The sequence below is a fragment of the Schistocerca americana genome, chromosome 7 (genome assembly GCF_021461395.2).
Source record: "Schistocerca americana isolate TAMUIC-IGC-003095 chromosome 7, iqSchAmer2.1, whole genome shotgun sequence".
Lineage (NCBI taxonomy): Eukaryota > Metazoa > Arthropoda > Insecta > Orthoptera > Acrididae > Schistocerca > Schistocerca americana.
This window is the reverse complement of record NC_060125.1, coordinates 277,375,040-277,388,372: the sequence shown is the minus strand read 5'-3', so window position 1 is coordinate 277,388,372 and position 13,333 is coordinate 277,375,040. Positions and strand designations below refer to the sequence as shown.

At 46.0% G+C, this 13,333-nt stretch overlaps 1 protein-coding gene across 1 annotated transcript in view; it reads left to right on the top strand.

The window, feature by feature from the left end:
- The window catches only part of LOC124622872 (glucose dehydrogenase [FAD, quinone]-like), a 187,596-nt gene that overhangs the window by 156,617 nt on the left and 17,646 nt on the right, over positions 1–13,333 (top strand). The window contains exon 8 of the mRNA XM_047148666.1: positions 8,093–8,341. Within this exon, the coding sequence (XP_047004622.1) occupies positions 8,093–8,341 (249 nt within the window). The remainder of the gene's footprint in view (positions 1–8,092; positions 8,342–13,333) is intronic.

Genomic DNA, 13,333 nt, shown 5'->3' with positions numbered 1-13,333 from the left:
GGTATCAGGCTGGCCACTGGTGCCTTCCGTACCAGTCCCATCCCCAGCCGGTGTGCTGAGGCAGGGGAACCGCCGCTCGCCATCCGGCGGAAACTCCTCATGGTGCGACGGGTGTGTCAATTCCTTGCCTGTCCTACCTCCCCTGCGTACCCTACCGTTGCCCGACCGCCTATGCAACGTCTCTTTTCCAGTCGTCCCAGGGCAACGAGACCATTTGGGATTCGTGCCAAGCATTTGCTTGAGTCCCTTGGTGTGGAGCGTGTGGCCCCCAACGACAAGGTTTTACTCGCCTGCCTCCCTGGTTGCTCCAGAGGCCCAGCGTCCTTTTAGACTTGTCAGAGTACCGGAGGAGCTGCACTCCTGCGTTTGTTTTTACCTCCTTATTTTACGATATTTTAAACCAGCATGCCGACCATGTACCAGTATTTACGGATGGCTCTAAACAGGGGGACTCTGTTGGTTGTGCTGATGTTTTCCCTGATCGAGTCGTCAAATTAAGGCTTCCTGCGGCGTTTACCATCTTTGATGCCGAATTGTTTGCGATCTTGCGGGCATTGGAGCAGATGAGATGTGTTCCCTGTCTTAAGTTGCTCATGTGTTCTGACTCCCTGAGTGCCCTTCAGACCATGCAACACTTGTACCCAGCGGATACGGTCGTCCAGAACATCCATGATGCCCTACTCCACCTGCAACGGCAGGGGAAGGAGATTTCCTTCTGCTGGGTGCCGGGGCACGTGGGTATTAGGGGAAACGAACTGGCGGATGTGGCTGCCAATGATGCATGTTCCCTCCCTCACGTTGTTGCATGTGGCGTCCCCCTCCATGCTGTTACCTCCCTCCTGCGTTTTAGCGTTATGCGCCAGTGGGAAGAGGAGTGGCTGGCAGTCGGTGAAAATAAGCTGCGTCTGGTCAAGGCCAATACGCGGCCATGGCGTACGTCCTACCAGTCATGCAGGCGGGATGAGGTTCTCCTCACTCGCCTCCGCAACCGGCACAGTCCCTTAACGCATGGTTTTTTACTCCGGCGGGAGGACACCCCAATCTGCAGTGCTTGTGGCGTCCAGATTACTGTCCGCCACATTTTACTTGACTGTCTTTTATTCTCTGACCAGAGGGCGGTGGTTTCTTTGCCACCGGATTTGCCCTCTGTTTCACAAGATGACGCAACGACTGTAGTTAAGGTCTTACGGTTTTGTGTCCTGTCCAATTTGTTGCCTCGGATTTTAGGGAGAGGGTTTTAATGTGCTGCTGGGTGACTGGCTCACCCAGGTTTTAGGTAAGAGGTCAGCCAGTCACGATTACCTCCTTGTTTCCCTTCGGTTTCTGTTCTCTTTTCCTTGTTTCCCTTCCTTTTTAGTGTGTTCCTTCTCCTCTTGTTTTGCCTCTGTTTGTGAGGATTTGGAACTGCGTCAGGTCTGTGTCTTTTAGCCGTTCTCCTTGTTCGCTGTTCGTCTTAGTCCCTTCAATGCATGTGTTCCTGTTTTTATGCGTTTGGGCGCTGATGACCACGCTGTTTAGCGCCCGTAAACCTCAAACACACACACACACACACTTTGAACAGTGGACGTTACATTTCAGATATGTTACGACCCGTGGCTCTACCCTTCATTCGATCCCTGCGAAACACTACATTTCAGCAGGATAATCCACGAACGCATGTTGCAGGTCCTGTACGGGCCTTTCTGGACACAGAAAATGTTCGACTGCTGCCCTGACCAGCACATTCTCCAGATATCTCACCAACTGAAAACGTCTGGTCAATGGTGGCCTAGCAACTGGCTCGTCACAATACGCCAGTCACTACTCTTGATGAACTGTGGTACCGTGTTGAAGCTGCACCGGCAGCTGTACCTGTACACGCCATCCAAGCTGTGTTTGACTCAATCCCAGGCGTATCAAGGCCATTATTACGGCCAGAGGTGTTTGTTTGGGTACTGATTTCTCAGGATCTATGAATCTAAATTGCGTGGAAATGAAATCACATGTCAGTTCTAGTATAATATATTTGCCCAATGAATACCCGTTAATCATCTGCATTTCTTCTTGGTGTAGCAATTTTAATGGCCAGTAGTGTAGTTCTGTAAGACTTGTTGGTTGACGAGTTGCACGACTCGCTTCTCGTCCCAACTATCCCACATGTATTCGATTCCAGACAACTCCGGTATAGTACTGGCCAGTGAAGCTGCTGCATGTCTTGTAGAGCACGTTGAATTTCATGAACAGTGCGTGGACGAGCATTATCTTGTTGGAACACTACATTCTTCCTGTTGCAAGAACGGCAAAAGGACAAGTGCAACAACGTTTTGCATGTAGCGAGAGCTGCGTAGTGACCGCTCCAGAAACACCAAAGGTGAACGGAGGCTGTAGCCTAGTGCTCCCCAGACCATAAGGCCCATGGTGTGGACATTGCGTCTCGGACGAATGCATTCTGCGAGATAGCGCCCACCATTCCTACGTGAAAGAGCAAACGACCATCACTTGCGTGTTGGCAAAATCTGCTTTCATTGCTGAATACCACGGCGGGCCATTCCATCTTCCAAGTAATCCTTTGACGGAACCGGTGGAGCCCTGCACGTCGATTCTGTGAGTGGAAGACCGGCTAGAGGTGTGCGTGCCCGTAGTCCCACTGCTAATTACCAGTTCGCAAAAGCGCGTGTGGAAACGTCTGGGCTCACAAGGTCTCTTATGTATGCTGCGGTAGCTGTACGATCTGCGATTACTGCCCTTACAAGACGACGATCCTGGCGGGCGTCTGCGTTGCGCTGATGTCCAGAACCTCGTCTACGGGTGTGAGAATATTCACGTGGTCACTGGTACCAGTATCGTTGCACAACTGACGAAGCATCTACATCTACATCCATACTCCGCAAGCCACATGACGGTGTGTGGCAGAGGGTACCTTGAGTACCTCTATCGGTTCTCCCTTCTATTCCAGTCTCGTATTGTTTGTGGAAAGGAAAATTGTCGCTATGCCTCTGTGTGGGCTCTAATCTCTCTGATTTTACTCTCATGGTCTCTTCGCGAGATATATGTAGGAGGGAGCAATATACTGCTTCACTCCTCGGTGAAGGTATGTTCACGAAACTTTAACAAAAGCCCGTACCGAGCTACTGAGCGTCTCTTTTGCAGAGTCTTCCACTGGAGTTTATCTATAATCTCCGTAACGCTTTCGCGATTACTAAATGATCCTGTAACGAAGCGCGCTGCTCTCCGTTGGATCTTCTCTATCTCTTCTGTCAGCCCTATCTGGTACGGATCCCACACCGGTGAGCAGTATTGAAGCTGTAGCCGACAAGTGTACTGTAACCTACTTCCTTTGTTTTCGGTCTGCATTTCCTTAGGATTCTTGCAATGAATCTCAGTCTGGCATCTGCTTTACCGACGATTAATTTTATATGGTCATTCCATTTTAAATCACTCCTAATGCCTACTCCCAGATAATTTATGAAATTCACTGCTTCCAGTTGCTGACCTGCTATATTGTAGCTAAAAGATAAAGGCTCTTGCTTTCTGTGTATTCGCAGCATATTACATTTGTCTACATTCAGATTCAATTGCCATTCCCTGCACCATGCGTCAATTCGTTGCAGATCCTCCTCCATTTCAGTACAATTTCTCATTGTTACAAACTCTCGATATATAACAGCATTATCCGGAAAAATCCTCAGTGAATTTCCGGTGTTATTCACAAGGTCATTTATATATTTTGTGAAAAGCAACGGTCCTACGACACTCCCCTGCGGCACACCTTAAATCACTCTTACTTCGGAAGATTTCTCTCCATTGAGAATGACATGCTGCGTTCTGTTATCTAGGAACTCTTCAATCCAATCACACAATTGGTCTGATAGTCCATATGCTTTTACTTTGTTCAACTATTGTGGCAGTTCTCCGAAACGACCAGCCCGCCATTCGGAAGGCACAGTCTGACACTTTTCGAAGCGGCTCAGTAGGCTGTACAAATCACGAGTTCGCCTCCGTGGCATTGTCGCCTCATTGCCTCATACGTTTGCACCACTCTGAGCTTTCTGGCTGTGAGCATTCCCTATCGGAAATCTGTGGTAAGGTCTTATGGGACCAAACTGCTGTCATCCCTAAGCCTACACAGCACTTGATCTAACTTAAACTAACTTACGCTAAGGACAACACACACCCCCATGCCCGAGGGAGGACTCGAACCTCCGACGGGGGCAGCCTCGCGAACCGTGACAAGACGCCTTGAACCATATGCTACCCTACGCGCGGTGACATTCCCCACTGAAGGATAGCTGCAGAAGGCGCTCTGATAGCTGTATCACTACGCTATCTGTTGCGGAACGACGATAAAATCGTTATTCTGGTGTCAGTATGTCTGCCATCCCGCAGGTGGCATCTTACGTCATCGGATCAAAATCAACGTCGTTTCTCTGGCAGTGTAGATTCAAACTTAGAATATTCTGAAGAATTCTGCAGACACTGGTGTCTAGTTATTAGCAGTGACAGAAGCTATGAAACGATTATTCTGCTAACAACTAGACACCAGTGCCTACGAGCTTTAATTTGTGCGCTAAAGCACTGAAGACGATCATTATGCGATCGAAAATCGATTTTGCTGTTAATAAATCATCGATGACCTTCCTTCTAATTTCATTGTTATATTCCATTTCATTGTTTGATAAATACGTACACTATGTGATCAAAAGTATCCGGGCACCTGGCTGAAAATTACTTAAAGTTCGTGGCGCCCTCTATCGGTAAGGCTGCAATCCAATTTGGTGTTGGCCCACCTTTAGTCTTGATGACAGCTTCCACTCTCGCAGGCATACGTTCAATCAGGTGCTGGAAGGTTTCTTGTGGAAGGGCAGCCCATTCTTCACGGAGTGCTGCACTGAGGAGAGGTATCGATGTCGGTCGGTGAGGCCTGGCACGAAGTCGGCGTTCCAAAACATCCCAAAGGTGTTCTACAGGATTCAAGTCAGGACTCTGTGCAGGCCAGTCCATTACAGGGATGTTATTGTCGCGTAACCACTCCGCCACAGGCGTGCACTGTGAACAGGTGCTCGATCGTGTTGAAAGATCGCAATCCCCGAATTGCTTTTCAACAGTGGGAAGCAAGAAGGTGCTTAAACCATCAATGTAGGCCTGTGCTGTGATAGTGCCACGCCAAACAACAAGGGGTGCAAGCCCCCTCCATGAAAAGCACGACCACACCATAACACCACCGCCTCCGAATTTTACTATTCACACTACACACAATGGCAGATGATGTTCACCGGGCATTCGCCATACCCACACCCTGCCATCGGATCGCCACTTTGTGTACCGTGATTCGTCACTCCACACAACGTTTTTCCACTGTTCAAGCGTCCAATGTTCACACTCTTTACACCAAGCGAGACGTTGTTTGGCGTTTACCGGCGTGTGGCTTATGAGCAGCCGCTCGACCATGAAATCCAAGTTTTCTCACCTCCCGCCTGTCATAGTACTTGCAGTGGATCCTGACGCAGTTTGGAATTCCTGTGTGATGGTCTGGATAAGATGTCTGCCTATTACACATCACGACCCTCTTCATAGGTCGGCCTGTACGCTCTCGTCCTGTGCGTAACCCTTCACGTTTCCACTTCACTATCACATCGGAAACAGTGGATCTAGGGATGTTTAGGAGTGTGGATATCTCGCCCACAGACGTATGACACAAGTGGCGCCTCATTCTGCTCTCTCGACATGTCTATTGACTACTGAGGTCGCTGATATGGAGTACCAGGCAGTAGGTGGCAGCACAATGTACCTAATATGAAAAACGTATGTTTTTGGGGCTGCCCGGATACTTTCGATCACATAGTGTATGTAGCACATAAATGGAAAGCATTGTTAACAAAAGAAAAAGTTCTTCACCAACTTATTTCAAATTTTTACGTGCTGCTGCTGATGCTTTACTAACCAATAAACAGTTTTATGCAACAAATTGTCAGATTCTCTGTTAAAACCGACTGCGAGGAAAACATGCTTTGCTGTGAAAATTCAGATTTTGTTTTCCTTCCCACAGTAGTATTAACTTATATACAAGGGCATTTGAACCATTACACAGATTGTTTCTCCTACATATATTCTTTCTCCTTACAAATCATTTCAAACTAAAATTCTATATACAGCAGTGTGCTGTTTGGTTTTCTTCATTGCATTCAGTTTTGAGAGGAATGTTGTATTTATGGTTTATCAACTTGAATAGAAAAATGCTATGGAATCCGAATCATCCGAAACTTTGCAATCTTCTCCATTCACATATTAAAACTGTGAGAAATACTTTCATTGAAACTACTATCTTCATAGATCTAGCATCTGGAGGAGTACCCCTTATATTAATGATCCCAAACGATCTACCCGTTCATTTAAATTGACTTTATTTTCTAATCAAAGTTTCGTTTGCAATAACAATAAACAAGGGTGAAGGACAGAGAGAGAGACAGAGAGACAGAGAGAGGGTAAATGAGCAAATGGCGAGTGACTGGATGGGAGGAGGAGATGGACAAAGAGAGGGGGAGAAGGAGATAGACAAAGAGAGGGGAGGAGAAGGATATTGCGACATATATACAATTCCTATGCATATTAACAATGTCAAAGCATTTTCCGGGTTCGCTAGTTTAGAATAAACTTGCGTTTAAGCTCAGTTTATTCATCTAACGCAAACTCAGGCTTCTGGTTCAGACTGCGCAATATTACAGTTTACTGGAGGATGTCAACGATATGTCCTTTACTATAATGGTGGAGGATGGTTAGATTTTTATTAATATCAGTTACTGAATGTTTACGGGCCTTATGTTAGCTGTTTAAAGCAGATTTTGGATTGCTTACATCCCGATGTTATTTAAACCTGAAAGCACACCTCTATGCTGTGTGACCTAAGTATTGGCGGTCACAGTCGTCACACCTAATTTTACAGATGCCCGATTGTGCCTATGGCTTTTTGTTATGGGTTTCTAACCATCTGAATTGAAGGCCCACTTGGTTTGGCGTATAGAAAGTTGGTGGCATGCCAGTACACTAATCCTGCAGAGGATATCCTATTACAAAAGTCAAAAAAAAAAAAAAACTGTAGTGATTTTACGTTGTAGCACATCCTTCTGAAGTCATCGATCGATAGCTCATTTATAAAGCCCTCTCCTCAACTAAACGTCCACTGGGTGGCCAGAGGTGGCTTTTTTATACGAATCACGACTTATGTTCCATCGGATAAATGGCCTTTGACGTGTACGGCCCTGTAACAATCGTTGGAAGAGTCTAGGCCGGAAGAGGGAGCTTTGTGGTCTGGGTGATCTCGTCATTGTTGAAGGCACAGTGGGTCCACACAATTATCCCTAGGGACCATTTCCACCTCCACATATAATCTGTTTTTTCCTCGGTATCATGGCATCTATCTGCAGGACAATGCAGCGTGTCACACCGCTTGCTGTCTACGCACATAGCTCGGAGAGCACCAGTATGAATTGACCGAACTTCCCTGGCCACCAAACTCCCCAGATTTGAACGCAATGGAGAATCTGAAAGAGAATCTCGATCTATTCTCGCTATGGATCGTCAGCTGGCCACGGCACTGGAGTTGGCATGACTCCACATCCCTGACAGTATGTTCCGTAACTTCATTGACTCTCTTCCTGTATGTCCACAATGCAGAAGTTGGTTAATCAGGCGTTTGACTGGTGGTCACATTGATGTGACTGGGCCGTGTATCTCCCAATTTAGATACATTACTTTATGCCCTAGTTTTTTCCCACGGTTTCACTATTCATTCAAAATCTTCTTACCTCTCTCGTCTCTTTTGGAGGAGGGGCGGGGGGAGGGGAGGGTGGAGGAGGGAAGAAGTTTGAGAGAGTGGGAGAGGCCTGGCACTTCATCGTCTCTGGAACTTAACAGACAGGTTTCTCAGGCTGGGCAAAAGACACCTCCCCCCCCTCCCCACCCATGCCAGGTGGCACGACTGGTATAGACTGATACAAAAAGACTACAGTTCTCAGTTTTCTTGCAAGCTGTTGTCATCCTGTTGGTGTACCTTACAAAGGGACTGGTAGCAGGTTTCAGTTGGTTGTAAAGTGAGAGGGTGTGCACGTGTTTGTAGGCTGGAGTCGCGGCACCGGGAGTGGATCCTGCAGCGACAGCGCGAGCTGGGCTGGTCGGAGGAGGCGGTGTCGGGCCTGGAGGAGCTGCTGGACAGAGGGGATGCCCTGGTGGTGGCGCCGACGCCGCTGCGGCCCTTCAGCAGGGGGCGCGTGCTGCTGCGGGGCGCCGACCCCACGCTGCCGCCGCGCATCCAGCCCAACTACCTGCAAGACCCCAGGGACGTGGACACAATGCTCGCGGGTATCAGGTACCGAAGCACTGCATCACCAAAGATACCAAACGCATAGACATGTAACGCCGCTGTGGCACTGAAACGAGCTCAGCAATCCTCTGGCATGTCTTCTGTCGTCAAAACAAGAGTGGCTCCGCAAGTCCATCCATAAGGATGGACTTTTATACAGGATGGTTGCGGGACCCCGGCTGTTAACACAAAATGTCAAATCAAAAGACCTTCAGCCGTCTAAATGTCTAATTTTATTGTGTTTGTGCTGCGTTTCAGCAATACACACCTGACTCACCTGTATCAAGAATACCACCTCTTGTAGTTTCGAAATGGGGGCCAGTGTACAGTCACTGGTATCCGTAGACTTCTTTTTGACAACGCGATCCCTTCGACTGTCAGAGAAATGCTTATCCAACAGTCTAACAGTCTGTGAGGGAAGTTCGAAGGAATCGTGTTATCAAAAAGAAGTCTACGGATACCAGTGTCTGTCGCTGTCCTCTATTTGTTTTGTACAAAAGGTGAGATTCTTCCTACGTGTCGGTCAGGGGGTCTGAAGATGCCGTAGCGTAATGCTGAAACTTGTTGTTGTGGTCTTCAGTCCAGAGACTGGTTTGATGCAGCTCTCCATGCTACTCTATCCTTTGCAAGCTTCTTTATCTCCCAGTACCTACTGCACCCTACGTCCTTCTGAATCTGATTAGTGTATTCATCTCTTGGTCTCCCTCTATGATTTTTACCCTCCACGCTGCCCCCAATACTAAATTGGTGACCCCTTGATGCCGTAGAACATGTCCTGCCAACCAATCCCTTCTTCTACTCAAGTTGTGCCACAAATTTCTCTTCTCCCCAATTCTGTTCAGTACCTCCTCATTAGTTATGTAATCTACCTATCTAATCTTCAACATTCCTCTGTAGCACCACATTTCGAAAGCTTCTATTCTCTTCTTGTCCAAACTATTTATCGTCCATGTCTCACTTCCATACATGGCTACACTACATACAAATACTTTCAGAAACGACTTCCTGACACTTTAATCTTTTACTCGATGTTAACAAATTTCTCTTCTTCAGAAACGCTTTCCTTGCCATTGGCAGTGTACATTTTATATCCCCTATACTTCGATCATCATCAGCTATTTTGCTCCCCAAATAGCAAAACTCATTTACTACTTTAAGTGTCTCATTTCCTAATATAGTTCCCTCAGCATCACCCGACTTAATTCGAAACTCCTAGCAAAAATAAAATAAAATTGGAAATTGAGACGAATGAACATCTTTTGATTTGACATTTTATTAAGGGGTGACTGCACTCTTGTGACTAGTTTGATGCGGCCTGCTACGAATTCCTTCGTTGTACCAACCTCTTCATTTCAGAGTACACTTACACCGTGCGTCATCTATTATTTCTTGGATATATTCCAACGTCCGTCTTCCCCTACAGTTCTTACCCTCTACACCTCCCTCTGGTGCCATGAAAGTTACTCCCATATGTGTTATTACACGTCCTATCATGCTGTCCATGCTCCTTGGAAGAGTTGTGTGGAGAATTTCCTTATTCCTTACTTTATCAATCCACCTAATTTTCAACAGTCTGCTGTAGCACCAAGTCTTAAACGCTTCAGTTCTCTTCTGCTTCGGTTTTCCAACAGTGCGTAATGCACCACCGTACAATACTGTCGTCGAAATGTACATTCTCGGAAATTTCTTCCGCAAATTAAGGTGTATGTTTGGTTTTATCAGACGTCTTCTAGCCAGGCGTTTGAGACTTCCCCGGCGTAATAACTTAGAGAGCAAATCTCTTCAGTTAGCGGTGCTGAAACCTAAATGTTTCTGGAGGTATGTGGACGTCACCTTTGCAGTTTGGCCACATGGAGCAGCAACGCTTCCTGCGTTTCTAGAACACCTTAACTCCCTTCACCCGAGCACCTGCTTCACCATGGAAGTGGAGAAAAATGGAGACCTCCCGTTCTTAGATGTCTTGGTCCGCAGAAAAGAAGACGGTTCCTTGGCTCTCAGTGTGTGTTCTAAACCGACTCACACTGACCTATATCTACGAGGTACGAGCTGTCGTCACCCATCTCAACGCAGTCGCTATTACGGACTCTCGTTCATAGGGCTACAATTATCTCACATGCAGGGAGCTTATCAGCAGAGCTTAGCCGTTCTCAGCCTGAGCTTGTACAAAATCGATACTCTGATAAACAGATCCGTAATGCATTTCAACCTGCACGCATTAAAGCTCAAGAAGAATAGAAGAACACCACTATGATGGTTTTTCCGCCCTATGTTGGGGGGGCATCCTTTCAGATTGCCAGGCTGCTCAAGAAACATCAAATAAAATGTGTCTTCAGTCCTCCGGTGCAATAGCAAACTATGCTAGGTTCCGTTAAGGACTGACTGGTCTAAGGAGACCAGGGATGTATAAAATCCCGTGCCAGCATGGAAAATCGTACATTTGCCAGAGGTGTCGCACTGTCCAGGATAGTTCCGTTGGACATAGACGTCAGACCAGATTGGGTCAAACAGAAAGGTTTGCTGCGGCTGAACAGTATCTTGAACGTGACACACCAAGAGTTATGGAGAGACAAAGATCCTTTCGTCCGCTTCCACGTAGTGGCACTGGATCATTAAAGGAGCACTCGAAATACCCATAAGTAACGACCTGATCTATGGAGGCACGGGATTTCAACTCAGCAAGGCATGGGAACCGGCATCACTGGTAATAAGGCATCGTCTGCCATAGACGAACGAATCCGAATCAACAAAGACGGAGAATCAGAGTCCGCACACTTAAACTGGGCGCCAACATTCTGCCCGCGCGTGCACTGGACCGTGGTTTGTACCCGCGCTTTTACCGCGTCGCGCATGCGAAGACCGTAGCCCGTTTCTCCGGCAGTGAGCACTGGATGTCGCAGTGCTCTATGGTTTGTCTACGACGACGTTATAGCACCAACCCTTGGCGCCTGCGCTTTTCTAGCGAGTCAGGGTATGTATTAACGAGCCACTGCAGTAACACGTCAGTAAGTACCTGATGATGACGCGCAGCTGTCTCATTGAAGTATTGTGCAGCTTCTACAATACTATCCAACGCGACGCCCTTGAACCAATGAAGCATGGGTTATTTTGCTTGCATATCAGCTAAATTCCTTAACTTCGTCTACTTTGCAATCGCTAATTTTGACGATAAGTTTCTTGCTGTTCTCATTTCGGCTACTTCTCATTACTTTCGTCTGTCTTCGGTGTACTCTCAATACATATTCTGAACGCAAGAAGACTGTACATGCATTTCGATAAGTCTTGAAATTCTTCTTCAACTTCACTAAGGTTAGCAATGTTAACGGTGAATCTTGCCATTGATAAACTTTCATCCTCAATTTCTAACCTACTCTTAATCCTATCTCTCGTGTCCGTCATTCCTTCTTCGGTGTATATATTGGACCGTAAGACCGAATGAGTGCTCCCCTTTTTAATTCGAGCACTTCGTTGTTGGTCTTCCAGTCTTATCGATCCCTCTTGGTTCTTCTAATTTTATAAATTACTCGTCTTTCCCTACACCTTATCCCGTTATTTCTCAGTGTTTCGAACATTTTGAGCCATTTCAGATTGCCGAACGCTTTTCATGGGTCGACAAATGACCGAAGGAACATTGCATCAAAATTTACAGACAGTGTCAAACACAGGCACTGCACTAACATATTTCATGCCAAAGTCAAGGCAGTCTGACGAGAATACTAGAAAATGAGTCTCTCCCTGTGCAGGAATCACATTATTGTGTGACACGAGACTTATGAAAGTTTGGGTGTGTATGAATCGTGCTCGGCTAACCGAATCTCTTAAGGCTATCGTTGCCGTAAAGCGGGAAGCCGAGTTCGAGTACCGGTCCGCCATAATTGTTTCCTCAACTGTGTAGCTGTGACGGTACCGTATTTGCTATTGGCGAATACATTTCATGATACTTTAGTTTTATCCTAACAACCCTACTGAGACCAAGACATGTCATGAAAGATGATGATGATGATGATGATGTGATGGTGGTGGTGGTGATGGTGGTGGTAGTGAAACTACGACTATTATGTAGCATCCAGTTCTACGTGTCCTTCCATACGCCTTGCTCTTAAAATTGCTCATTCTGCGCTGCAACACCTCAAATGAGATATCATGAATTTTGGTCTTGAATTCTTTCAGCTGATGTGGCGTTCTTCTCCGATCTCATAGACTTGACTCTTAAGGCCGCACATGAAAGTCAGCAAATGAACAAATCCGGCAGTCTACAAGATTAAAGAAAAGCAGAGGAGCACACTGAATTTTGAGGAACTCATTACCGAAGAATTATCGCGCAAATAATATATTTTCTACAGTTTTATTGCATTCGCTAGGTGCGTGGGTAATACATGCAGAACCATATTTATGCTGTGTATACCTAATGTATTTTCGGCATCCTGCAATCTTACGCACAGAATTTCGTCTAGATCACAATTTCTTTTATTATTTTGTGTTAATTAAGATGTGTGTCAGCAATACGTACCGTAAGCTCAAAGGAACACATGTAAGGACATAAAGTAAAATAACACAATGTACAAGACTGGTTCCCAAGTGCCATCGTAATGAAAATCATAAAAATAATGAAACAATGAATATCATCATGACTAACCAGAGAGTCATTAGATAGGACATACTCTTCTCTATTTCTTTCAGAGGAAACTTTGTTGCGCATCCTTAGCTGACATTATTTCAGCAAATAACTCATCCAGAGTTACACTGTATTAGTCTTTCCATTTAATTACAACTAGTATCAAGGACGAAGTCTCATTTTAGATTTCTGACGCTCGTGGAAACGAGACACAAGTTGTTTTCGTATTAATTTTCATATATAGGAGTCATATGTAATGATTCCAACTCCAAAGATGGCAGGTGCTGACAGCTGAGAATATTAAAGAACCATCAGTCCATAAGTCATACTTGTAAAACACCGATACGAATAATTTACAGAAGAATGGAAAAATTGAAAGAAGCTGA